This window comes from Salminus brasiliensis, chromosome 1, assembly GCF_030463535.1.
Source record: "Salminus brasiliensis chromosome 1, fSalBra1.hap2, whole genome shotgun sequence".
Lineage (NCBI taxonomy): Eukaryota > Metazoa > Chordata > Actinopteri > Characiformes > Bryconidae > Salminus > Salminus brasiliensis.
Genome location: NC_132878.1, coordinates 75565873 through 75590405, shown reverse-complemented (window position 1 = coordinate 75590405; position 24533 = coordinate 75565873). Strand labels below are relative to the sequence as shown.

Genomic DNA, 24533 nt, shown 5'->3' with positions numbered 1-24533 from the left:
TGCAAATAGTACTTCTTTTTATTTAGAGGTTTAAAAGTTTTACAATATAGAGCTCCAGAAAAGACAAAATTTCTCCAAAGAAAGAAAGAAAACATGCTTGTACTACAATGAAGAGGGCATGTCCCTCCTGGCATGCAGCGTCAAGGCTTCTCCTGGGGGGTCTGGCTCTTGCGTCCAAGTTCTGCATAAGGAACCTATAATAACCAAACTGCAACAATCCCACAATGCATAAAGGAAAATGGATGGTTGTCAGTGAACATCACTGAAATGATAGGAACGCATCGTGGGAAGATTTTTAGCTGCCAGCGTGCCGAAGAGGAGACTGCTAAGGTCCGAATCTGCACTTATGCAAATATGAAACAACTTGTTTTTCATCACAGAGTGTCTGAGCCCTGAAGAACTGAAACTCAGGCTAAACAAGTACTGATTAAAAGTAATGTGACCCCAGAATGTGAGGCATATACTATGTACCACATGAACAACGAGCATGTAGGGTCCAGGAATGACTCCCTGACCTTGCCCAAGGCATACATCCAGAGTGCAGTCACCATTTAACCATACACTTTATTCAATCATAAAGTAAAGTTGTGTTCTTTATAGGTTTCTGCAATCAACGTGTTATGGGTGGAAAATGTCCCAACATAAATAATATAAATACATTTCTGACATGCTTGAATAGACATCACCACCTACATTAAGTGGTGCAGCATTCCAAAATAAGATGAATGGATTCCGCACAATTTGGAGATGCTGGAAATGTCTACAGTTTACCGCAGAAACTTAAGTGCATAATTTTGCCACAATCTGAAGCAATTGAAAAACACAGGAACAGCAAAGGATGTCAAATGTCCAATTGTTTATTTGACGAGTTAAAGGAATACTCCAGCGTCTTTTAACTTGGATCTGTAGCATACTGTCGATTACCACAATTTCTCTGTACTTAGAACGCAACAGGAAACTCAGCAACACATTTATAATATAAGCCAACTGGGAGGTGCTTGAGAACGTGCCCATTGGCTTCCATTATGAGTGTGCCAATGTGTTTTCTGTTCTTTCACCCATCAGAGTGCTGATACTGTTTTCTTCAATCAACTGTATGGTACAAACAATGTAACCTGTGATAATGAAGTAAAACTTCAGAGTATTCCTTTAATGAAGCCTATCCACATGACTATATGCTGAACGTTAGCTTGTGGCAAGGCCTACATGGGAAAAGGGTCTCAGATTCTGGGGTAACTGTACCAACAGCTAACCTCTTCTCCATAACTGGCACTCGCGATCATTTCTCCAATCTAAAGCATCAACAGCACCCCAGGAAAAGCCATGAACCAATCAGCAATTATGCAAAAAAAATATTTAGGGGATATTAAATAATGGGCAGAGAAACAAAAAAACATTCAGAAACGAGAGTGGAGTCTACTCCCCCGACCTCTCTCACCCTCGAACCGTTTTACCAACCAAGTCTTACCCCCGTTCTGAGGAGGGCTATAGGATCCTATTCCTCTCTGGGCTAGCTTCAAGGCAGGTTGGAGAGGCTGACATCACCAGGAGACACTGCATCACATGCAATGGTCCTCCTTCACTGCTTACCGCCTGTAAAATGAAACATGTCTCAACCACCAGGAGCATTTCCTTCCCATGTGTCCTTGGGGCCCAGGTGGCGAGGTGACGAGTTCCGAAAAGTCACCAATACCGTCCATAGCATGACTCCAAGGCTGCCAGCTAGGACCACCTATTGTCAACAATAGTCCTATTTAAAAAGGATTCCCCCTCTTTTAGTTCTATTGTCTTGTCCAAACAACAGTCCTGTCCCCTTGCCTTAAACAACTTAAAACAAAACGCAAACGGTATGCTTACATAGTTAACCTTCACCATGTCTACTCTGTAACAGGTAAGCAGCTTTTTGGAGCACTTAATGTATTTTGCCTGAAGAAAAAAAATCTTTTCAAATCTCTAAATGAAAAAAGAAAAAAAAGAAAAAAAAGAAAACGCAAACTGATGGGGACTTAAGTTTTGTTTTTGCAAAATAAAATGCAGCAATTTTTCATGGACTCGTTTTCTCTTTAAATTGCCCTCTGAAAAAAGTGGTGTATCTATAGACCCTGGGGCATCTGTCACAGTTCCATTTTGGGAGAACGAGCCGAGACCAATCTCTCCAGCGTGCTTGGGCCCCCTACTCAGCCTTCTGCAGCTCTCCCGCTGGTGGTGCACATGGGCTACGCAGGCTCTTCTGGAGAACATGGGCGTCCGCAGGCTCTATCCTCTTGTAATAGTTCTTTTTTGTTTCAATGATCTCAAAGCCAAACTTCTGGTAGAAGTCGATTGCAGACTCATTGCTGATCTGCACATGACTGAGGATGAAAGAATTAAATAAAAATCATTATTATTAGGAATACATGATATCCAAGAACACTAAAAACCTTTCAATTATGTACATATTCATATGTATATTCTTTATATGTACATTATTGAAATTAAATTATTGATTTTCTATTCAATAACATTGTCACAAAACAATGCTTTTGCTTCTTGAATTTTCAGTATGACATTCACTGCACCCATTACACATCTTTTTTACCCATCATTCACATGTTAATTATGTGTTACATGACATATTACACAGCACAGTATTTATCGGACACCACATTATTTTAGCATGCTGATTACTTCTCTTGTAAATAAATGTCACAAGAATTCCATCATCACCATTTTGCCAAATGAACTTACAGGTAAATGTTGTCAAAAGTGCCATCCTTCTCACAAATGTTCAACACATGGTTCAGCATCTTTGTTCCTTTAAACAAGAAAAAAACAACATGGACAACTTTTAACAAACACAACATAAAGTTACCAAAAAATATTTACACAAACTTCACCACCACAGAATGTTACAGTGGTGGTGGTACAACTACATGGAAAAACAATGCAATATGTGGTGTGAAAGTAAGAACCCTTTGGTAGGCGTGTGATTTAATATCACAAGGAATAACTATGTAAAGTACAAATGTATTATATGCATCTTCCATATAAAAATAAATAAATAAAGAAATAAATAAAATAAAATGCATGCAAGTATTTTTCCTGTTTTTGTAGGAGTAATTGTCTCTGTCCAGGGAAGGCTTTAAGGACGCCAGGAGCGTTGGTGAGGTCAGAATGTTGGGTAATCGCCGCCACCCGACCTCATCCTCAACTCAACCCAATAGTATTGGATGGAGAGCCATCATTCTAGAGAACACAGTTCCACTGCTCCACAGCGCAATGCTGGGGGCTTTATGACTCCTGGTATTAGACATGGTGCCAAAAGATTCATGTTTATTTGCTCCAGAGAGTCCTATTCTATTGGCAGTACTTCTCTAGAGAGACTAGACAAGCGGTGTGTACATTTGCACATCTGTGTCAGCAATAGGTGCAACTTAAAGTAGCAGAAATAATTGGACATATAGTGTATATTCCTAACACAATGAGATTTAGAAAAAAAAAAATCCTCCTGAACAGTCATTCAATGTCTTGTATTTGAGATAATTATCTGCTACTAATTTAAGCTTAAATATGCTAATTGAAAGTTAATCATTAACAGAGTGCAAATTTTATTATCAAGTGCAATAATGTTTTATTTATTATTTTTTATAGACTTTTCTTGACATGAAAAATTCAGCATGTGAATTTGGCACTGATGTTATGGTATGGCTCTCAGATCAGGCTCATCACAAAATTTACCCTACCTATGCCCAGTCTGCGGTAGGGTGCTAGGCAGCCAAGTGTCATGATGTACAATCTCTTCTGGTTCTGGGAGTGGTCCACTCTACAGCACACTGCCCCCACAGCAATGTCATTGAAGTATGCTGCAAAGCAAGAGTACAACAAGCACAACTTATGAACAAGGGTTGAAATCACCTCTCTATTGGAAATGAGTGCTTTAGAGTTGCTCAAAGTAAAGAAGGTTCAATCCTTCTTAAACACACAAAATACTTTCCAAATCTTTATGTATATCAGCGAGCACTAAACTGACACTATTCTGTCTGCACTTTTATCATTCTGCAATGATAGAAAATCCAATATTTAATAATAAAACTTTATTTATACATTTTAAGATATTCAGGTATATTTAGGTTTTAATATTCTAACAATCCAAAAAACAGCAGAGTTAAAACAGGGTGTTTTTTGCCATCATATGTAATATTCAAAGCAAGTATGCAATGCAAGTATTGAGACACTGTGTTATCAGTATGAATGCAGTGAATGTCTGACGTGCAGCCAGTTCACCCAGTATCTTACCTAGCTTAGCGAGCTCTCCTACTTCCAGCACATCTTTGTAGAACTTGTCGTTGTAGCTGACGGGGAAGATGACTTGGTTCAGACGCTTCAGCTGTTTAATGTTGTGGGGGGTAACGTCCCCCAGCTCGATCCGGCTACTGGAACAAAAGCAGAACGGTCAACTGCTTGTTCAATTCTTGATTGAAAAACTTCACTACCCTCTTCAAATAAGCAACATGCAACCGTGCACTCATGCAGTCCTTAAGTTGAGTTATTTGGAGCTTGCTCATAGACTCAGGCTTATTTCAAAGGTATCAAACTAAACCAATTAGGAAGGAAAAGGATTTGACCCCACTGTGCCTGTACACGGTCACGACTATCAGGTCGAAGTGTTCACCACAAGCTTGTATCGCCTCCACTTGACACCAGAACTACAGAGGTATTTATAGGGCGACTGCATGCTAATCCTCCATGACGACATAACAGCTGCATGTCACGTTTTTAGGTTCGGCACTCCTACAGCCAGCAACAAGAGAAGGTAACAAGAGGATGACCAGGACTGTTTATTAGGAAATCCTTTGACTTAACTTTTTTTTTCTAAGTCAAAGTGACTGTTTCCTTTGCTTTTCTATTAAACAGCATGTTGTATGTTAACACTGTTTCAATGCGCCTGAATCACAGCATTCAACACATCCTAAACACGCATGAATGGTCCGTTTTTAAACAAAAAAGTTTTAAATTTGGTGTTTTTGTGACATCACAAAACACACACACACACACAAACACACACACAGTTAAGTGCCGCCTATTCAGGCTGAAGTTCTAAGGAGTGTTTCCATCTGGATTGCTTTCTAAATGAGGTGCAACCAATCAAAAAGTCATTTAAATATGAGTCTTAAAGGCACAGTAACATAAACAGGCTGCTTAAATACTAGATAAAGGGATGTAAAAATGACATTTGTACACAACATGCATATTGTGTATTGCAAAAACGTCTTCAAGTACTGTGATAATTTTGCCATATCGCCCACCCTTATTACATTATATCCATTACATAAGCAGGTCATATAAACCTCGCTGTTGAAATAATGCCTCAAGGCTACTTTAACTTTTCAATTCCTTATTTATATAAGCAAGCACTAAATTTAATAATTTAGTATTTAACTCCATTTAAAAAGTTCTATATTGATTTAAAAAAAGGACATGAATGTAAAGAATCTAATATTTTAACACACCAAGGAGGATCTGGTGCTCAAACAAGGATAGTTAAAAAAAAAAAACACACAAATATGACACAGGTGTGCAAATGCACACACAGCTTGTCTAGCCCCTGTGGACAGGTACTGATAGGACTAAAATAGGACTCTCTGAAGTAGAAAAGCATGAACCTACTGACTCCATGCCTAATGCCAAGTGTGGGCTAGAGGAGCATAAAGCCCCCCAGCATTGAGCTGTGGAGCAGTGGAACTGTGTTCTCTGGATTGATGGCGCTCCATCCAGTACTTCTAGGATGAGGTGGGATACTGATTATCCAACATCCTGACCTCACAAACTTGTCACTAAATGCAATCAAACCCTCATCGCAATGCTCCAAAATCTAGCAGGACGTCTTCCCTGGACAGCAGACAGTTACTTTAACAAAAGTAGGAAATAAAGTACAATATTTTTAAACCCCTTGATTTCAGTAGAACCAGTGTACGAGGTGGTGTCTCAATACTTTTGTCCATATAGTGTAGCTACTTAACTGAGCTGAATCTGTTTACATGCATAACATTTCACTAGCTCAGCAGAAGCGGTGACTGTAAGGACACCACCAGACAGAAAATACATCAACACCAGACAGACACAGGATGAACAGTGAATTTAAACCCTGATGCTGAACCCATTAAGCTGCCATCCCACAGCTGGACACTGGCAGTAATGTGAGAATTGAGGTAAATGCTGAACAAATACATTTCTGAGCTATAAAGCTCAGCCAACAGGCTCAACTAATCTGTACAAGATCTCACACACACACACACACCCACTGACATCAAGACAGGACTCTGATATGCACACAAAAGTAGCATAACCTAACTTGCCTATATAGCCATATACCTACCTGATTGCTAGCCAGATACTAACTCACTCTGCTTTCTTTAAATAGGCTTAACTCCTAATTTGGGACACTATCCACCTTGTCCTACCGAACTGAATAACTATTTCCCAGCTATGCTAGCTAGCTAGCTGACTTGCTGCAGGCAGGTGGGGAACTTAGCTAAGCTACATTATCAGCCACCTTTACTCACATACGAGGTGGTTTAGGATACAAAGAGCTCATCTTACCACTAAGCGTTAAGCAAACAAATAAAAAAAATAAGCGGGGCAAATAAAAAAAAGGGGGCATTTGAAGGGGCAACACATTTTGTTACTGGGAAGCAGGCATGGTTAGCAACCTAGCAAGCTAACCATGTAGCCAGCTAGCTTTTCATAGTCTGACTCAACATTTTCAGACTCCAGCTCAGGCTAAGCTAACAGGCATCACACGGAGTTTCGCGGTCATTTGGGTGTATCTGCAGCGAGCGAGGCGAGTTCAGCAGCACTTGGACTTTAGTTAGACAACGCAACTTTTAATCTACGAGGTTTACTGGGGAAAATATTCGGGGGGCTCGGTGGTAAACGCTACCCTCTCACCCCGCGCTGAGAGGCGGCTAGCGCGGCTAGCGCGGCCAGTAGATCCCCCCTCCCCCTGCTGAAAGAAGAGAGGAGGAGGAAAAAAAAACTTTTAGTCGCGATGAACAAATGTAGAGTTTTACTCACCCTTTCATGTTGGAGAGAACTTGTCTGAGGTGAAAGATGCGAAGGACGTCGACAGTATATTTCCAAGCCTAAGAAGATTTGTCCTAAGTTTGCGCAGAGCTCCACTCTCTCCGGACTCTCCACATGTATGTTAGCTAAAGGACTAGCAGCGCTCAACTCCGCCGCTGCTGTCACTCGTGAACGAGTCGCTTCTTCTGAGTCGGTTCTTTGAAATAAATCAATAGAATCCATTCACAAGTATCAAACTGAATCGCATTGTTGCATCTGGGCAATACTTGTAAACAGTTGTTAGCCCAACATGGCAATAAAATGTCTAAACAGTCATTAAATATGTAGCTATATGAAGCTGTGCTGTACTATTTGGGGCTCAGTCTCAAAAAGCGCCATATTCCCTATAGAGTGCACCACAAAATTGTCTAATGTCTAATGTACCCACAGGGCGGTTTCCTGGACATGGAATAACGTCTTGTCGTGGACATTTTCATCCAGAATGCTGTGTAATCCTTGCACTATTGGGATCTTATAACGTGGTTTTAGCTATGTGTAGGAGATAAAAATAAAGTTGCCGTGACTCAAAAGCAATGAATCGTTGACTGAGATGTTTGATTCATTGAAACAAACAGTTCAACAAAAAGAGTCTGTTCGATCAACTGAACCGAGCTCCTTCTGCTCAGGCTGCACGAGCAACGGGGAGAAATAAAGCACAGGACGTGGCGTGCTTTAGGAACGCTTTCAGCACACAAAATAAAAGTCTCTGACAGCTAAGGCAAGCTGAGGACTCAATAGAAATTGCTGTGGGGAAGAAATGTATGCATGTAAATTAAGATACGGCAGCTCAAAATATCGTCACCAAGATTTCCCTAGAAATCCTTATAATTAACGTTATAATATGAGTAATTTAGCATCGAGTAAAATGTTTAGTGATGTATGTTTATTTCGTTATATTTCAAAATATAAATGTAATTACACTCGAAATAAATAATTGAATTAAAAAAAGTAAATCAATAAATATATATTTCCTAATGTGCAGTGTGCACATACAAAAAAGACTTTAGTTCAACCCTGTACATTTCTTTATGTTTATAACCTACATAACTCATATTAACAGTTAAGTTGACGTGCAGAAATTCATGCATTTGCATTCGGATTTTTTTCCTCATTAAATAAATGACAACGTTTATAGGCTAAATATACAATAAATCATCGTGTTGTACCCAACTCAGTAATGACACTGTCAAACGTTAGGTGGCGCAGTGTGGCTCCCTTTCTGAACGCCGCACGTTACAACCATCGAGTGAATGAAGTCAGCTGACCCTTCCTGGTTGCTGATTTCTCATCATTATTTTCTGCTAAACAGACTCGAGAGATCGCTGCTGCTCCTCATCGTTGCAGGTATTTCATGTTTTTTTAGTCTGATGTCATGATCTTTTCCTTCATCGTTGTGTTTGACCTCGGTCTGTTTGAGACACCTTGATTTGCAGGTAGCTCACCAGCTACATTCATTGAATTTGATCGCTGTCGTTTTCCATGGACGGTAATTGCAGTCAGATATGTTCTGCATTAACGGTCTACATTAAAGACAGTGGGAATTGACCAAATCCATGTAGTTACGGATTTGATATGGGATATTCGTCAGTAAAATGCTGACATTTGTATGAGGCTTAAGCTGGTTTCTTAATCGCCAGATTCTTGTTCGAACGGGATATTCGAGGAAGAAACCGGGGAATTTTAGTGCACCTCCCCTTTATAACCTTGGGAATGCACTAGCTGGCTCCATGCTTGTATACATGATGCAGTCTATATTTAATATTCACATATTTCTCCGTTATCATTTATCGGCATACATCCGGATGCGCTTGGATTTGAAATAATCGTTAAACGTAAAGCAGAGCAACATTACACCAATTATAAAATTATATAGCTACGTACACACTATATTGGTAGCTTTAAAATACACGATCTACTGTGTTTTGTATTGATTCCATTCATTTCTAAGGTGAACACGCAGCAAATGTTATCAGCAGCCTGTCATGGTCATGTGACAGGACAGTGCTGAGACTTGCAGCCCCTGTGCTTGGGCCCAAATACTACACTGCAGCTTAATGCCAGGCATTGCAGTGCTCGTATATGCCGTTTTCTCTCTATTTTGACTGGCAGAGCTTCTAGCTAGGTAACCAATACACACACTATCATGTTTCTGTCTGGAGATCACATTACTTTACCAAGGGAGAAGTCAGAGCTTTTCCCTACGTCATGTGGTGGTTGATCACATGTAAGCCTGGGTGAGAAGGCCAAAAGATTTTTGATATTTTTAGTGTTTTCTAATCTTTCTAAACATGTTTGCAACCATTAAAGCTGTAATAGCACAGCAAAAAACAAACAAACAAACAAATGAAACCCTTTAAACTACGAGTTTAATGTTTTTATTTTTAAAACAATTGATAAAAAATAAGTGAATTAAATAAAATGTTATAAAGTGCTGACATATAGTTAGCAGTTTATGCAGTTGTGATAAACTGAATGTTGTTGTTTAATTGCTTAGTCTAAATCTGTCTTTTTACGATTTATACGTTCTATGATATGTTCATAACGTTACCCATAATATATCATCATATCGCCCACCCCCTTAATCACACATGAGCCTGTTTCTTTTGATTCTTTAAATTAAGAAAAGGTAAATCAAGGTAAACAAGACCTCTATTTTTATCATTTGTTGTCCACGAGGGTCTTTGGTGTCTGGTTTCTTGCCGTTTGGTCTTGTTTTGTTTTATTTCTCCTTTGTTCGATCCACTGTATTTTTTAACACTTAGATGTGAAAGCATGGGCTTTGTACATGCTCAGCATTTACAGCCTGTTTAGAAGATTGGGCTTCACTCAGTCCTGTTTAGATTTGCCTTTTTCTGACAGCTACTAATGCTGATGAGCACAAACTCTCCAGAATTACTCAACTGTCTGTTTGCCCCCTTCCTCTTTACAGTCAGTCACGGGCAGTCATCATGTGACATTGCTGTATCACTGTATCACTACACAGAAATACCCCGCAATACATATACATATAACAGTACATATACACTATAAGGATGATGTGAGGAAGAGTGTGAGATTGTAGGATAGGTCTAGGCTTCCATTTCCCACTTCTATAACTTATAACTATAACTATAATAACACAGCAATTATGTTAGTATTAATGACCTTGTAAATAATGTTTAACAGAAACGTTGACATCATTGATCTCCAAGGCAGATCTACATCGAGGAATTCAGCGTAATGTGACCGATTTTCATTCAGAATTTTCAGAACGGTCCTCGTCTAGCTCTAAAAGCCACTAGTCAGTCAGCAATTGGAGAAATCAAACAAATGAAGAAGAGAAAGCCCTTTATTGCTGCACAGGATTTCTATTGTACAGTGTGCATAAAGCAGGAGCATATTGTTAGTTTTATATTAAAAAGTGGTTTAGTAAGGTTGCACAAGGTAATCTACTTGCACAAAGTAGATAGCCCTTCAGGCTGCAATATCCAAGTAAGCCCTTTAAAACATAGACAATTATTCATTGTGTGCCATGAGATTTCTGAACAGCATTCAGCACTATCACAAGCGGATGCTGTAATTTGAATGTTATGATACGATAGCAAAAAATAAGACCCCTTATTTAAAGGCCAGTTTCCAGGACATGGATTAAGCCTTGTCTCGAACTAATGCACGGTGTTAGTGGTGAATCACTGGAAAATGTTTTAGTCTAGACCTATGTTTAGTATGGGTCTGGGAAAACTGGCTCCAAATATTTAGATTTGTACAGTGAACAGTTAAAATGCTTATTTCAAGGGATTCATTTTCTTTTACCAGTAAAGAACTAGGTTATTTTAACAAAGGTAGAGTAGGTTGTTTTCACAGAAAAATAGAAAGTGCTAAAAGTATTAAAAGCGAAGCTGTTTAATTGTTGCATTATTATGCTGCGTTATTGAAAAACTATGCGACGCGCTCCTAATGAACCTGAAAATGTGTAATGTGTAATTACAGTCCTAGTATCACTTACAGTCTGAGCTCCCTGATCAGTGATCTGCTTTTTTCCTCTAACTGATGATGTCCAACTTCTGTGTGTCTGCCCTTTAGACCCACACTTTAAACATGGACTTCTCCAAGTTACCCAAGATCCGAGATGAGGATCGCGAGGGACAGTTTGGATATGTGCACGGCGTGTCTGGACCTGGTCAGTAAAACATTGCTTGTGTAGAATGACAATGATAGATTTCTTTTTCCATCCTGTCTTATAAATTTCACATGGCTATTTTATTTGTCTGTCAGTTTGATTGAGTGGGTGCTCCCAAAAAAGGATGGATTGTTTTTATTTTTGTTGTTTTTTCTCTCTACTTAATCAATTTCCAATTTTGAGACATTCTGGATAATAATTTTATAGTAACTCAACAAATTTAGCTACAGATCTGTTCAGGGTTATGGACCCAACAGAAGTTTGTAATTCTTTTTTTAATATCTGCAATCTTCAAATTGTAAATTGAGAGCACTTTTCAACAGTGTTTCAGCTCTTTTAAACTACTATTGTTGTCTCTACTGTATATGTAAGATACACATACATGGCATGTTTTATCACATGTAAGTGACCCGTGTCTGTGTGTGTTCCTCACAGTGGTGACTGCATCTAGCATGGCTGGGGCGGCGATGTACGAGCTGGTGCGTGTGGGCCACAGTGAGCTGGTTGGAGAGATCATCCGTTTGGAGGGTGATATGGCCACTATTCAGGTGTATGAGGAGACTTGTATCCTTCTGATGCACTCATTCAGCAGTGTAGATTCAGTACAGTAGACTTTAGCTATTAAAACCCGGTAATAAGCAGCATTGTTGGAATATTGTCGCCTTAAATGCTGTATTACATGTGTATTAGTGTGGTAGCTTTTTGGAGCTAAGTATTATTACTGTAGGTAGACAGAATTTACAGTCTAAAATGACCTCAGCACCTTCTAATGTCTTCTTTAGATGTGCTTTGTGGGCATAATAATGCATTTTTTATAAGGGTCTGTCAAAGCTTTAATTTGATTATGATTCTTTAGGAAATGGTCATGAAATGTCAAATTTTTCCACTATTAATTAAGTATGATGTGTGCATAAAAAAATCAGCACATTAATCGTCAGCAAGTCGTAAACACATTTTAAAGCCCTGATTTTTAAGTGCGTTACATTTCCTAAGCTCTTTTCAGCCGGTGTGTCTGTTGGCGACCCTGTCCTGCGCACAGGGAAGCCCCTCTCTGTCGAGCTGGGACCTGGAATCATGGGCTCCATCTTTGATGGTATCCAGCGTCCACTGAAGGACATCAATGACCTGACCAAGAGCATCTACATTCCCAGAGGAGTGAACATTGGTGCCCTAAACCGCGACCTCAAATGGGAGTTCTCTCCCTCCAAGAGTTTACGGGTATATGCATGAATGTGGATGAGTGAGAATGACTCATAACTGTAATGAGCTGAAAATGAATGAAGTAAATCCACAATGGGGCACTGTTAGTACTCAAATAGCTTTCAATGCCAACATCATCGATACTGTGTTATTTTTTAAAAAATATTTCAGTGGTTAAAATGTTATTCCATAAACAGGATCTGTGCATAACAATATGTTAGCTTTAGGTTTTAGGTTTTTTTGTGTATTAGTGTGGTAGCTTTTTGGAGCTAAGTATTATTACTGTTTTAACAACAAGACATTATAATAATTATATGATAATGCTTTAAATCATTTTATGTTTCAAGTTTCAGGTTTGTGATTTGCACAACATGTCATTAATATAATTAACATGCATTAAAATGCTTGTGGTGAGGCTCAGGTTGATATTCTACAGGAGAACAAAACTATATACATACTAAACTTATTAAAATAAAGTTATATCAAAATTATATTAAATAAATACAAAATGCACACAAAATATACACAAAATACAGAATATACAAAGACATGTCGGTTCTCTTGCATTCAGTGCACTGAAGACCAGCTTATATTACTCACATCACTATTTTAACTAATGACTAAGAAGCATGTGAAGACTGAAAAGTAGGTTTGAGACATACGTTCTGGTTCCTGTTCACATAAAAGTGACTTCTGTATCTTCCAATAAGTTGCAACAGCTATAAGTCAAACCACCAGAAAACATGCTCCCAGTCATGTAAGCCCAAAAGGCATGTTGATGGTTTTATACAAGTTTATATCCCAAAGAAATGACACAACACGGCTTTATATTTGCAGATATCGATGATGAAATCTTTTTTATTGGCTGATACTGATTCAACATATTTTCTTGGGAAAAACTACTGAGCTTTAAAATGAGCTCTTCTTAATTGAAGCACTACAGTTAAAAATAAGCATCAAAAAGTAAGCAATGATGCTCAAACTACTTAAACACTGTTTTATAGGTAAAACTGCACAGGTAACTTCACATTAAACAGCATCAGTGTGTTTCAGAACAGATTTGTTGCAGGATTAGATTCATTCTTTTTTTTATTATTATTATTATTATTTTATTTACTTATGTGTATGTGTTGTGTGTGTATATATGTTATCACACTCCACAAAGGTAGATTTACAATATTTGTCCTTTTGACACATTTTTAATGGAAAAGCCTAGTTATTTTAGAAATACCTCATAGAATAGTTTTCTTTTCAGTTAGTTAATAGTTTTATAAATAGTTAATAACAATTTTATCTTCTTCCTCAGGTTGGAAGTCACATAACTGGAGGGGACATATATGGCATGGTTTTTGAGAACTCTCTGATTAAGCACAAAATCATGCTGCCACCCAGAAGCCGTGGTACCGTCACCTATGTGGCCCCACCAGGCAACTACGATGTCTCGGTGAGCTTTGGAGCGAGCTGATTTTAAGCCACAGTGCATTAATAATCATTCAGCATTGATGTGACCTGGATGTGCGTGTTTGTCTGTGTGTGTTAGGATGTGGTGTTGGAGCTGGAGTTTGAGGGCGTGAAGGAGAAGTTTACAATGGTGCAGGTGTGGCCGGTGCGTCAGGTGCGACCTGTCACTGAGAAGCTGCCCGCTAATCACCCCCTTCTGACTGGCCAGAGAGTGTTGGACGCTCTTTTCCCGTGAGTGACATGATTGGACTTCTGTGTACCTTGTTTAGGGGGGGAATCCGTGGCCTGAAAGTTAGAGAAGCTGCCTTGCGACTGCAATGTTGCATGTGTGCTAACTGGCCCCCTAGTGTGATTGTGTATGTATGTGATCAGTGCATGAAGGGGTTAAAGGCAGATATTTTATTAGCACCTTAAATTACTTCCAAAGCACATTAGCTCATACATTAGTATTAGTAGCACCGTGCTATAGATGATCGGGTCATAGAGTCAATATTTGGGCTCAGTAAGCTGCCACTTAAGGCCCCTTAACCCTCCCTGCCCCTGGGCGCTGCAGAGATGGCTGCCCAATTCTCTGGGCATGTGTGGTTACTGTCGCTGTGTGTTTTTCTCATTAGTGTGTATTTGTGTGTTATCACTGCATGGGTGGGTCCAACACATATGGTGAATGCTATTTAGTGTCACACCTTCTGTCTCAGTTGTAGTAGTATCACATTTCTGTCACCTCTGCTGTGGTGCAATGTTTTATTGTTTGTAAGACATCTCTTCTTTTTTATTTTTTATTTTTATTCACAGCTGTGTCCAGGGAGGAACCACCGCCATCCCAGGAGCTTTTGGATGTGGCAAAACTGTGATTTCTCAGTCTTTGTCCAAGTACTCCAACAGTGATGTCATTATCTACGTAGGCTGTGGAGAGCGTGGTAATGAGATGTCAGAAGTACTGCGAGATTTTCCTGAGGTGAGAGCATATAACCTCAGAATAACATAGCTTTAATCTCTTCCACTATAAGGGTTTACAAATACTGAGTGGTCCAGTGGACTAAGGTGCTGCCACTATGATCCAAGGATCGTTGGTTCGAATCCTGGGTCATAGTGCTTGCCATCAGCAGCTGGAATAGATGGCTCCTCCACACAACACTCCTAGTGTGATGTTGGTCAGCACAGGCATCTGTTAGTAGTTCCTATATATGTCTGATTTTGACATGGTAGGATCCTGTTATCATCATGCATTGCTCGTTTTGTTTATTAGCTTATTATAGCATCAAATAATGTAAGGTACTTTCTAACTAATATATCAAAGGCTGAAATTGTATAATTACAGTTAGCATTATGAAAGTTGTTGTTTCTGAGTATCTTATGAGTGTCTTAGCTAAGATGAATAAAGTAATTATAAGCATCCAATCTCGTGGGTTAACAGCACTTGTGGCTCCATATGTGTATTGTCTGTATCTGTTATGATTAGTCTTAATGATGTTTGAAAATGCTTTTCACCGACAGCTAACTATGGAGGTGGATGGCAAAGTGGAAAGCATCATGAAGAGAACGGCTCTGGTAGCTAACACCTCCAACATGCCTGTGGCAGCTAGAGAAGCCTCTATTTACACAGGTCTGTAGGAGAAGCATATTTTCATGGATGGCTGCAATAATACAGTAATCATACATATATAATTGCACATCCACAGCAGTTTGTAAGAACAATAAATACATTCGTATGTGAATATACATGTGTATGTATATTATACATAATATTTACATGGGAGAAACAGTAGGCATTGCACTGATTAGCATGAGGTATTCAGTGGTTGTTCTTCATTTTCATATGAATATGTAAGTTAATTAATATATGCATAGCTTACTTTTACTTTACTATTACTTTTCTTTGCCTTACTTTTATATCTCTGTGTGTTCTTGATCCTTCTTTGCTATAGGAATCACTCTGTCTGAGTATTTCAGGGACATGGGTTACAATGTAAGCATGATGGCTGACTCAACTTCTCGATGGGCTGAGGCTCTCAGGGAGATTTCTGGACGTCTTGCTGAGATGCCTGCTGGTGAATACATGGTCCATGCTTTTGCTGTTGTTAAATAAAAAAAATCATTAGCAGCAGTATTTCATTATCTGTGTGTGTCTGTGGCTGTGTTACAGATAGTGGATATCCTGCCTATCTGGGAGCACGTCTGGCGTCGTTTTATGAGCGTGCTGGCCGGGTGAAATGCCTTGGTAATCCAGAGAGAGAAGGCAGTGTGAGCATAGTGGGCGCGTGAGTAATTCTTTTGTACACTTGGGGGAGCTGTTTTTCTCCCTCTTCTTGGTCGCCACATTGTCACCAGAATTCCGGCACAAGTTATAAACAAATTGGGGAATACTGATCTCAGATGAGATCTCGTCCATTTATTTATTTATTTATTTTTATATAAAATGGTAAACTCACTCTAGTTCAGCATTCTTACTTATCGTAAGAATATTTTTGCATAAAAACATGTTTTCGCTGCAGTGTGTCACCCCCTGGTGGAGATTTCTCTGATCCTGTGACCTCTGCTACTCTTGGTATTGTACAGGTGAGATGCAACACTTATTACATTAAAATCAACAACCAAAATAAATAATATATATTGTATAATATTCATTATATAATATATAATGAATATATATATTTATATTATATATCTCTCTACTCTCACACAAGTGATTCTCCTTTCTCACTTCATCAGGTGTTCTGGGGTTTGGATAAGAAACTGGCCCAGAGGAAGCACTTCCCTTCAGTAAACTGGCTGATCAGCTACAGCAAGTACACACGAGCACTAGATGAATATTATGACAAGCACTTCCCTGAGTTTGTACCGCTGCGCACCAAAGCCAAGGAGATTCTACAAGAGGAAGAGGACCTGGCTGAGATTGTTCAGCTTGTGGGCAAGGTGAGAAAGTGTGTTCAGATAACTAGTTCAACTGGTAGCTTATATTTTATGAAGCATGATGTGAATGGCCATGTGAAAACGGTCAGCAAAAGGAAAATCTTTTTTTTGTGTTATTTGTTTGTGTGCACATCAGGCTTCATTGGCAGAGACTGACAAGATCACGCTAGAAGTTGCTAAATTGATCAAGGATGATTTCCTGCAGCAAAATGGTTACACACCTTATGACAGGCAAGTACACACATGTTCTTTTGTTGGTACTGGGTTATATTAAATAACATTTAATACTAACATTTTATATTGCTATATTTTCCAAATATGGTACATTAATTCGTTTAATTACATTTTGCATTACCAAAGTAATAATCTTATGCTTACTTGATACCAAAAGAATATCTTACAAACCTGACATAGCGCTGAGGGAATTTTACAGCTTTTTTTCCCTTGTAAATCATATAAATGTGCACGCTCCTTAGTGGCGCAGCCATCTAAGCGTTGGCCATCATTAGAAAAATGTTGGTTCAATCGCTGGTGATGGCCTTACCATCAACCGCTCTTTCTGGGTGGGTAGGATGGTCATTAATCTCCTAGTCAATGTCTGTGTATGTTAACAGAACTGTTAACCGTCTAATCCTGATAGGTGGACTCATAGCTCATGGATGGGAACTGGAAATAACCCCAAAAACAATTAGGTTAACAATGTGATCCTGGTACCATAAGTGACAGATGATACAAATCAGAATTAAAAACAAACTGCAACAACGACTATATATATATATGCAATAACGACTTAACTATATATATCCTTTTGGTGGATGATATAATTGATAATTGATAGTGTTATAGTGCTCCATCTGTCAAATATATCATTAAACAATAATAGTAAAACTGAAAAACACAATCACACTATACCAGTTTAGATGTATCTTTACACTACAGTGTGTGCAAAATGTGTTCTGCTCTTTAATAAACTCAATGTTCATTGTCATTCACCAGGTTCTGTCCGTTCTACAAGACGGTGGGCATCCTTTCTAATATGATCGCCTTCTATGATATGGCTCGCCATGCAGTGGAGTCTACTGCACAGAGTGACAACAAGATCACCTGGGCCATGATCCGTGAGCATTTGGGAGAAATCCTGTACAGGATCAGCTCCATGAAATTTAAGGTACTCGCAGTGTAAACACTGTCTGTGTAAGCTTGTGTTTAGAACAGAGTGGAATGGAACAAAGCGGAGTGGGTCAGACCGTTCTTGGGGTCACTGTGGTGGTTTTACATATCCTCAGTAAAAGCCAGTCAAAATTCACATGCACTTTAATGACTTAAATTTTCTTCTAAATCATGACAGAGCAACAGCTTTTCAATCTGTATCTGTTTTGTAATCTCACATCATCATCATAATCATCATCTTCTCTCTCTGTAATGAAGCTCTTTTAACATCCAGACACTGGAAGGCACTCCACCACTCCCCCACCTACCTGTTCACGAGCTTCATTGATTCTCATTATTTAAACCAAAAATGTCTATTCGTAGGAGAGTTTATTTATTGACTGTTTTCTTTCTCTCTCTGTCTCTGTCTCTCTGTCTCTCTCAGGACCCTGTAAAGGAGGGTGAAGCCAAGATTAAAGCTGACTATGCCCAGCTGCATGAGGACATGCAGAATTCCTTCCGCACACTAGAGGATTGAGTCCCTCTCTCAGTCCAGTCATCCCTTGGGGCAGTGCGCCTGAACCCCTGCCTTTCTGTCCCTCTGACTGTCCTGCTGTCCACTGCGCGCGTGCACACACATTCCACTGCTCTGCTGTCCATTGTTCTTATGTATCAGTAGTAGCCTGAAGTGTCTAGCCATTCCTGCGCATCAACAGACACCGTTAATCCTCTTTGTGTGTGTGTGTGTGTGTGTGTGTGAGTGTGTTTGGTGTACCTGAAATCCCCCGCACTGCCTCATTCTCCAGTATATATTTTTTCATATCATCCTATCTGTAGTTGTAGATTTCATGCATTCATTTATTCGGTGTAATTATTGTTCTATTTTTCTCTGTACAGAAGATCTGAGAGACCTGATTACTTAAACTGAGTTACTATTTATTGCCAGCGGTTCTTGTGGTTTCCTGTGTCGTTTGTCGTTTGGTTTTACTGTTTTAAGCTGTGTTGTCCAGTGTTACAGCTGTATGATTGGAGCATTGCACTTCTCTTCTGCACTGCTCATGTGACAGAGTTTACGTGCTGAAAGAATAAAATAATGACCAACTCACAGGGCTGTTTTTTTTTTTTTGAGGAACATATTTATCAGTAATTGGAGAAATGAGCTTTAGCACACAGATCCTGTTTTCCTTATTACAACTGGTTGAGATCATTGACATGTTCGACAGTATGGTTAAAGTAAGGTGCTAATAGACTGCATGTGCATTTTTTTTAGTGAAAGTCTGCAAAAGAGTGAAAAAGCAATGGAGAACACTGTTTTGTTTTAGTGGAAAAGAGAACATCAACAAACTTTTTAACTAGGCAAGGAACCAGTTAAGCATTTTAATTGGGTTTTTATTTCGAGTTGGCATAGGTCTACTGTCTATAAAACCATACTTAAACACTCAGGAGAATCCCACTTTTTGAAAAGTCTGCTACGGTCACCCTTTGTAGCACCTTTATTTTTAGGAGTGTGTAGGAAAGGCTGAAGACGGTTGTCTGGTGTCTTGGAAGCTAATTGTGTTTTCACGTCTTTTCTTTTTTTCCTCTTGTTCAATTTTAAAATCAATCAAAATATGAGCTTCCTTAAAAGCAGAATAGTCAAGGTCATGTGCATATATAACACAGGTAGAACAGTCTCCCATCCCACCTTCACAAAGTCTATCAACTCTTCCAACAAGGTGTTTTACAAAGACAAATAGCATTTGACCAGCTACAAATCACTGGAGAAAGTGGTCTTGTTGATGCAGGCCTAAAACTCGCTCCTCACACATCTTGGATCTTGATTTCTGGATCATTCTTAGCGCTCTTCAGAAGGGTCCTATATCTGTCCAGTCTAGTTGTCAGGGCTCAGTGCAAAATCCACCAGCTTCCTGAATCTCCTTTCCCTGACACTGAGGACTTTATCATCATTTCTCTGAACTTCTTTTACAAGTTTCATCCCATCTCTGGTGTTGGTCACTGGTCTCAAGTCCACACCAACAAAACAATTGTCTTAATGGAGGCAGAACACCTCCAGAACCATGGATTTCTTATTGTTCTCCCTGGTCCATTAGCTAGAGACTGCTGTGTTCCCGCCTTGGGCTTCTCATTTTTATCCTTGTTTTATTTCATTATTATTATTTTAAAAATATTATTAGTATTGGTGTTTTATAGTATGCTGAGAACAGGAACAGGAGAAGGGAGGCGTGGCTGAATACGAGGCAGTTGTTTTGGTCTGAGATGCTGGTCCTCTTGTGTGACATCTAGTGGCAGAAAGGATTGTGTACTGCACCTTTAAGGTATTCCACTTTTTTGTGGAACAAAAGCATGTAAGGAAGCTTTTAGAGGCAACGAATGCTTCAGATGTCACCGCTACTGTGATCACCTCTCAATAGAGAGACTCAATAGAAACCAATTTGAATGAATTTCTTTACAAATTAACTTGTCTACTTATCTTAATTACATATTAACTCATCTAATTATGACAGTATGGAATATCTGTGAAATCCCCCTTTTACATAGTTGTCAACTGATTAAATATTAAAATCACAGCTGATTAAAATGATTTGTTAGAGAATGAAAACAGTATACCTGTCTCAATCCTTCCACAGGAGCATCCTGTCTTTTATTGGCCTGATTCAATATAGGGACAGATGAAGGTGTATGTATATATATATATATATATATATATATATATATATATATATATATATACACAGTGCATCCGGAAAGTATTCACAGCACTTCACTTTTTCCACATTTTGTTAGGTTACAGCCTTATTCCAAATTGTATTAAATTAATCTCTTTCCTCAAAATTCTACACAAAATACCCCATTATGACCATGTGAAAAAAGTTTTCTTGAGAGTTCTGAAAATTTATTAAAATTAAAAAACAAAGAAATCATATTTACATAAGTATTCACAGCCTTTGCTTAATACTTTGTAGAACCACCCTTGGCAGCAACTACAGCCTCAAGTCTTTTTGAATATGATGCCACAAGCTTGGCACACCTCTCTTTAGGCAGTTTTGCCCATTCTTCTTTGCAGTACCTCTGAAGCTCCATCAGGTTGGATGGGAGACGTCTGTGCACAGCCATTTTCAGATCTCTCCAGAGATGTTCAATCGGATTCAAGTCTGGGCTCTGGCTGGGCCACTCCAGGACATTCACAGAGTGGTCCTGAAGCCACTCCTTTGAGATCTTGGCTGTGTGCTTCGGATCGTTGTCCTGCTGAAAAATGAACCGTCGCCCCAGTCTGAGGTCAAGATCGCTATGGAGTAGGTTTTCATCCAGGATGTCTCTGTACATTGCTGCATTCATCTTTCCCTCTATCCTGACTAGTCTGGCAGTTCCTGCTGCTGAAAAACATCCCCATAGCATGATGCTGCCACCACCATGCTTGACTGTAGGGATGGTACTGGCCTCGTGATGAGCAGTGCCTGGTTTCCTCCAAACATGACGCCTGGTATTCACACCAAAGAGTTCAATCTTTGTCTCATCAGACCAGAGAATTTTGTTTCTCATGGTCTGAGAGTCCTTCAGGTGCCTTTTGGCAAATTCCAGATGGGCTGCCTTGTGCCTTTTACTAAGGAGTGGCTTTCGCCTGGCCACTCTGCCATACAGGCCTGATTGGTGGATTGCTGCAGAGATGGTTGTCCTTCTGCAAGGTTCTCCTCTCTCCACGGAGGAACGCTGGAGCTCTGACAGAGTGACCATCGGGTTCTTGGTCACCTCCCTGACCAAGGCCCTTCTCCCCCGATCGCTCAATTTAGATGGCCGGCCAGCTCTAGGAAGAGTCCTGGTGGTTCCAAACTTCTTCCATTTACGGATAATGGAGGCCACTGTGCTCATTGGGACCTTCAAAGCAGCAGAAATTTTTCTGTATCCTTCCCCAGATTTGTGCCTCGAGACTATTTTGTCTCGGAGGTCTACAGACAATTCCTTTGACTTCATGCTTGGTGTTTGCGCTCTGACATGCAGTCAACTGTGGGACCTTATATAGACAGGTGTGTGCCTTTCCAAATCATGTCCAATCAACTGGATTTACCACAGGGGGACTCCATTTAAGCTGTAGAAACATCTCAAGGATGATCAGTGGAAACAGGATGCACCTGAGCTCAATTTTGAGCTTCATGGCGAAGGCTGTGAATACTTACGTAAATGTGATTTCTTAGTTTTTTATTTTTAATAAATTTTCAGAACTCTCAAGAAAACTTTTTTCACATGGTCATAATGGGGTATTTTGTGTAGAATTTTGAGGAAAGAGATTAATTTAATACAATTTGGAATAAGGCTGTAACCTAACAAAATGTGGAAAAAGTGAAGCGCTGTGAATACTTTCCGGATGCACTGTATATATATATGATATTTCCAACACACACCCTCATCCTGAGGTCCCTTTATGAGTCAGAACCTCAGTTACCTATGCAAATTGGAGTTCATGCAAAGGTGTGGTTTAATGCTTACCTAAACAAGATTTAACTAACTGTTTAGTAAAATTATTCATTAAATTAATTCATTAAAACAGTCCAGCTAAAACTAGAACTACAGGATCATCTGCATAACCAGCTGTCAGCTTTCTGGAGACGTTTATTTTTGCGTTCATAGACTAAAATAAATGTTTTAAATCACATTGATTTGAAGATCTGGATATATCTTACATGTGTTAAGACATTTTTGGGCATGTATTTATTGATGTATTTAAGATGACAGTCTCAGTGTTTGTTAGCAGTGTTAGCCTATCATCTCCCATTCTAAACCAAATAAGCACGTTTCAGATACCAACATGTCTTGGCTGATCGAGTGCACCTGGTGTCAGTCAAAAAATTATGTTCATTTGATTTTTGGCTAAACTATTCCTCCTATACATTGATATGTGTACTGTGTCTCCATCTTTTATTTTTAGATTGATTTTTTTTAAATAATCTTGACAAAGAAACTGATGTACAGAAATACAAGAAGGAGAAATGATGGGTGAATACGCAAGCTCTGTCACAATGGAGAGAACTGTAACAGCCTTAGCAGTGTAATATCAGTGATGCTGCTGTCCCAAAATTATGGCACTGACATAAGAACACAGAGTAATGTGTTGCATGTTGGTAAATTAGGTCCACAATTTTGTGTTTGCTTTACCTCCAGGCTGGTACTCTGGGTTAGTTTCTGGAGAAAGAGTTCTGTCCAGTTATTCCAACAGTAACAGAGGGCCAACATTGTTGTTTACTGTGCATCCAAAAGGGTGGGTAAATTAGTCTGTGAGTACACTTTTGGCCAAGTAGAATCACTGGAGTATTTGCTTAATTTGTCTAGAATAATATTCTGAAGCTTAAGCCTGAACTAAAGAAGATGAAAATATCTTACTGTCACTAATTAAAAAAAACCAGTAGGTAACAGAAGAGTGTTAGAGACCGTTACCATGAAACTATTTTGGTAGATAGATCGAATGACTGGCATACAGACAGATGGATAGATAAGGTAGAAAGATAGATTGAATGGTTGATATACACACAGGCACACAGAGAGATGGATGGATAGATAAACAGAAAGGCAGGCAGATATGCAGATGCATGCAGTGATTAACAGGCCAGGAATAGTTGCTTAATATAATAATCAGTCACTTTACTAGCATTAGGCACACTGCAGAAGCAATATTATTATGGCAACATTTTTAGATTTATAGCGTCAATTTGTTTCCCCAAAAATAAAAAGTTCATGCTGAGTAGTACAGTGATGGTGTAGTCTGGTGTAGGAAAAGCTAAAGGTGGTCTCTAGGAAGCTGTTGGCTTCTAATTGTGCCTCTTGCCAGTTCTAGCACAAATGCAGGATAAGCCCACCTAACCCTCACCTCCTCCACCACTTTCTCTTGCCTGTTTGTTGTCCCTGAATCTCTCTCTCCTTCATTTTATCTTCTGCCCTCAGTTATGCTTGTTCTCACTCACATTGTCACCCTCCTCAATGTCCTCAGGTTGAGGTTAATCTCAAGACGGGTTTCTACAATGATCCAGCGTGGCCCCACCAAAGGGTCTTCAGCTGCCAGTGAATATTTCTGTATATCTTGTTTGTTCCATTTCAGGATCAATAAAATCAACGGCTTCCTAGTGTGGAATCTTCAGGACCATTTAAAAACCAGAGGAACACCTAAATATCTGCTGAGTAACTCAGTGCAGTGCAGTGTCTTGTCTTGTGGGCTGGCCCACCTGTCTGTTCTATCACGTCACTCTAGTGACTTAGAGTGCAACAATGTAAAATACAGCCAACTGCTGAAGTGACTCTTTTTATTACATCAGCAGAATAGTCCCCCATCCCACCGCCATGCCTGTTCACAAAACGTATTGCTGAGGGGATTATTTAAGGGGGTTCTTTTTGTTCAGCTGTTCTACGATGTGCTGTAAGATATGCTGGATGGTGTGCCAGTTGCTTCAAGATTTGCCAGTTAGTGTGCCTCCAGCTTTAGAATGTGAGTCAAGTCAGATTTATTTGTATAGCTTTTGTATAACAACTGTTGTTGTCACAAAGCAGCTTAACATAATTAGTAATTAGT

The 24533-nt window shown here is 39.3% G+C and overlaps 2 protein-coding genes across 3 annotated transcripts; one reads left to right on the top strand and one right to left on the bottom strand.

Moving 5' to 3' along the window:
• naa50 (N-alpha-acetyltransferase 50, NatE catalytic subunit) lies at positions 1–7215 on the bottom strand. 2 transcript variants are annotated; one of them, XM_072657689.1, is made up of 5 exons: positions 7054–7215; positions 4276–4409; positions 3723–3842; positions 2728–2794; positions 1–2351 (listed from the first exon to the last, which is right to left on the bottom strand). In XM_072657689.1, exons 1-5 carry the CDS (start codon positions 7059–7061, stop codon positions 2174–2176), a joined length of 507 nt encoding a protein of 168 aa, XP_072513790.1. In that variant the 5' UTR covers positions 7062–7215; the 3' UTR covers positions 1–2173. The 2 variants fall into 2 exon arrangements, with proteins under 2 accessions (XP_072513790.1, XP_072513780.1); XM_072657679.1 differs by having other exon boundaries at positions 4276–4412; positions 7054–7214.
• A 1112-nt stretch (positions 7216–8327) lies between these two features.
• atp6v1ab (ATPase H+ transporting V1 subunit Ab) lies at positions 8328–19085 on the top strand. Its single transcript, XM_072688897.1, has 15 exons — positions 8328–8445; positions 11164–11260; positions 11696–11824; positions 12264–12478; positions 13767–13904; positions 14001–14152; positions 14714–14876; positions 15416–15524; positions 15847–15969; positions 16065–16179; positions 16414–16477; positions 16631–16834; positions 16968–17062; positions 17828–17999; positions 18426–19085. The coding sequence occupies exons 2-15, from the start codon at positions 11179–11181 to the stop codon at positions 18516–18518; spliced, it is 1854 nt and encodes a 617-aa protein (XP_072544998.1). The 5' UTR covers positions 8328–8445; positions 11164–11178; the 3' UTR covers positions 18519–19085.
• The last annotated feature ends 5448 nt before the right edge of the window (positions 19086–24533 follow it).

Coding starts and splice junctions, on each gene's coding strand:
- naa50 (XM_072657679.1), bottom strand. Junction 2,795..3,722: donor CTACCGCAGACTGGGCATAG/GTAGGGTAAATT, acceptor TCTTGTTTAAAG/GAACAAAGATGCTGAACCAT. Junction 2,352..2,727: donor ACTTTTGACAACATTTACCT/GTAAGTTCATTT, acceptor TTTCATCCTCAG/TCATGTGCAGATCAGCAATG.
- atp6v1ab (XM_072688897.1), top strand. CDS start 11,179: ATGGACTTCTCCAAGTTACCCAAGATCCGAGATGAGGATCGCGAGGGA. Junction 14,153..14,713: donor GTGTTGGACGCTCTTTTCCC/GTGAGTGACATG, acceptor TTTTATTCACAG/CTGTGTCCAGGGAGGAACCA. Junction 16,478..16,630: donor CTACTCTTGGTATTGTACAG/GTGAGATGCAAC, acceptor TCACTTCATCAG/GTGTTCTGGGGTTTGGATAA.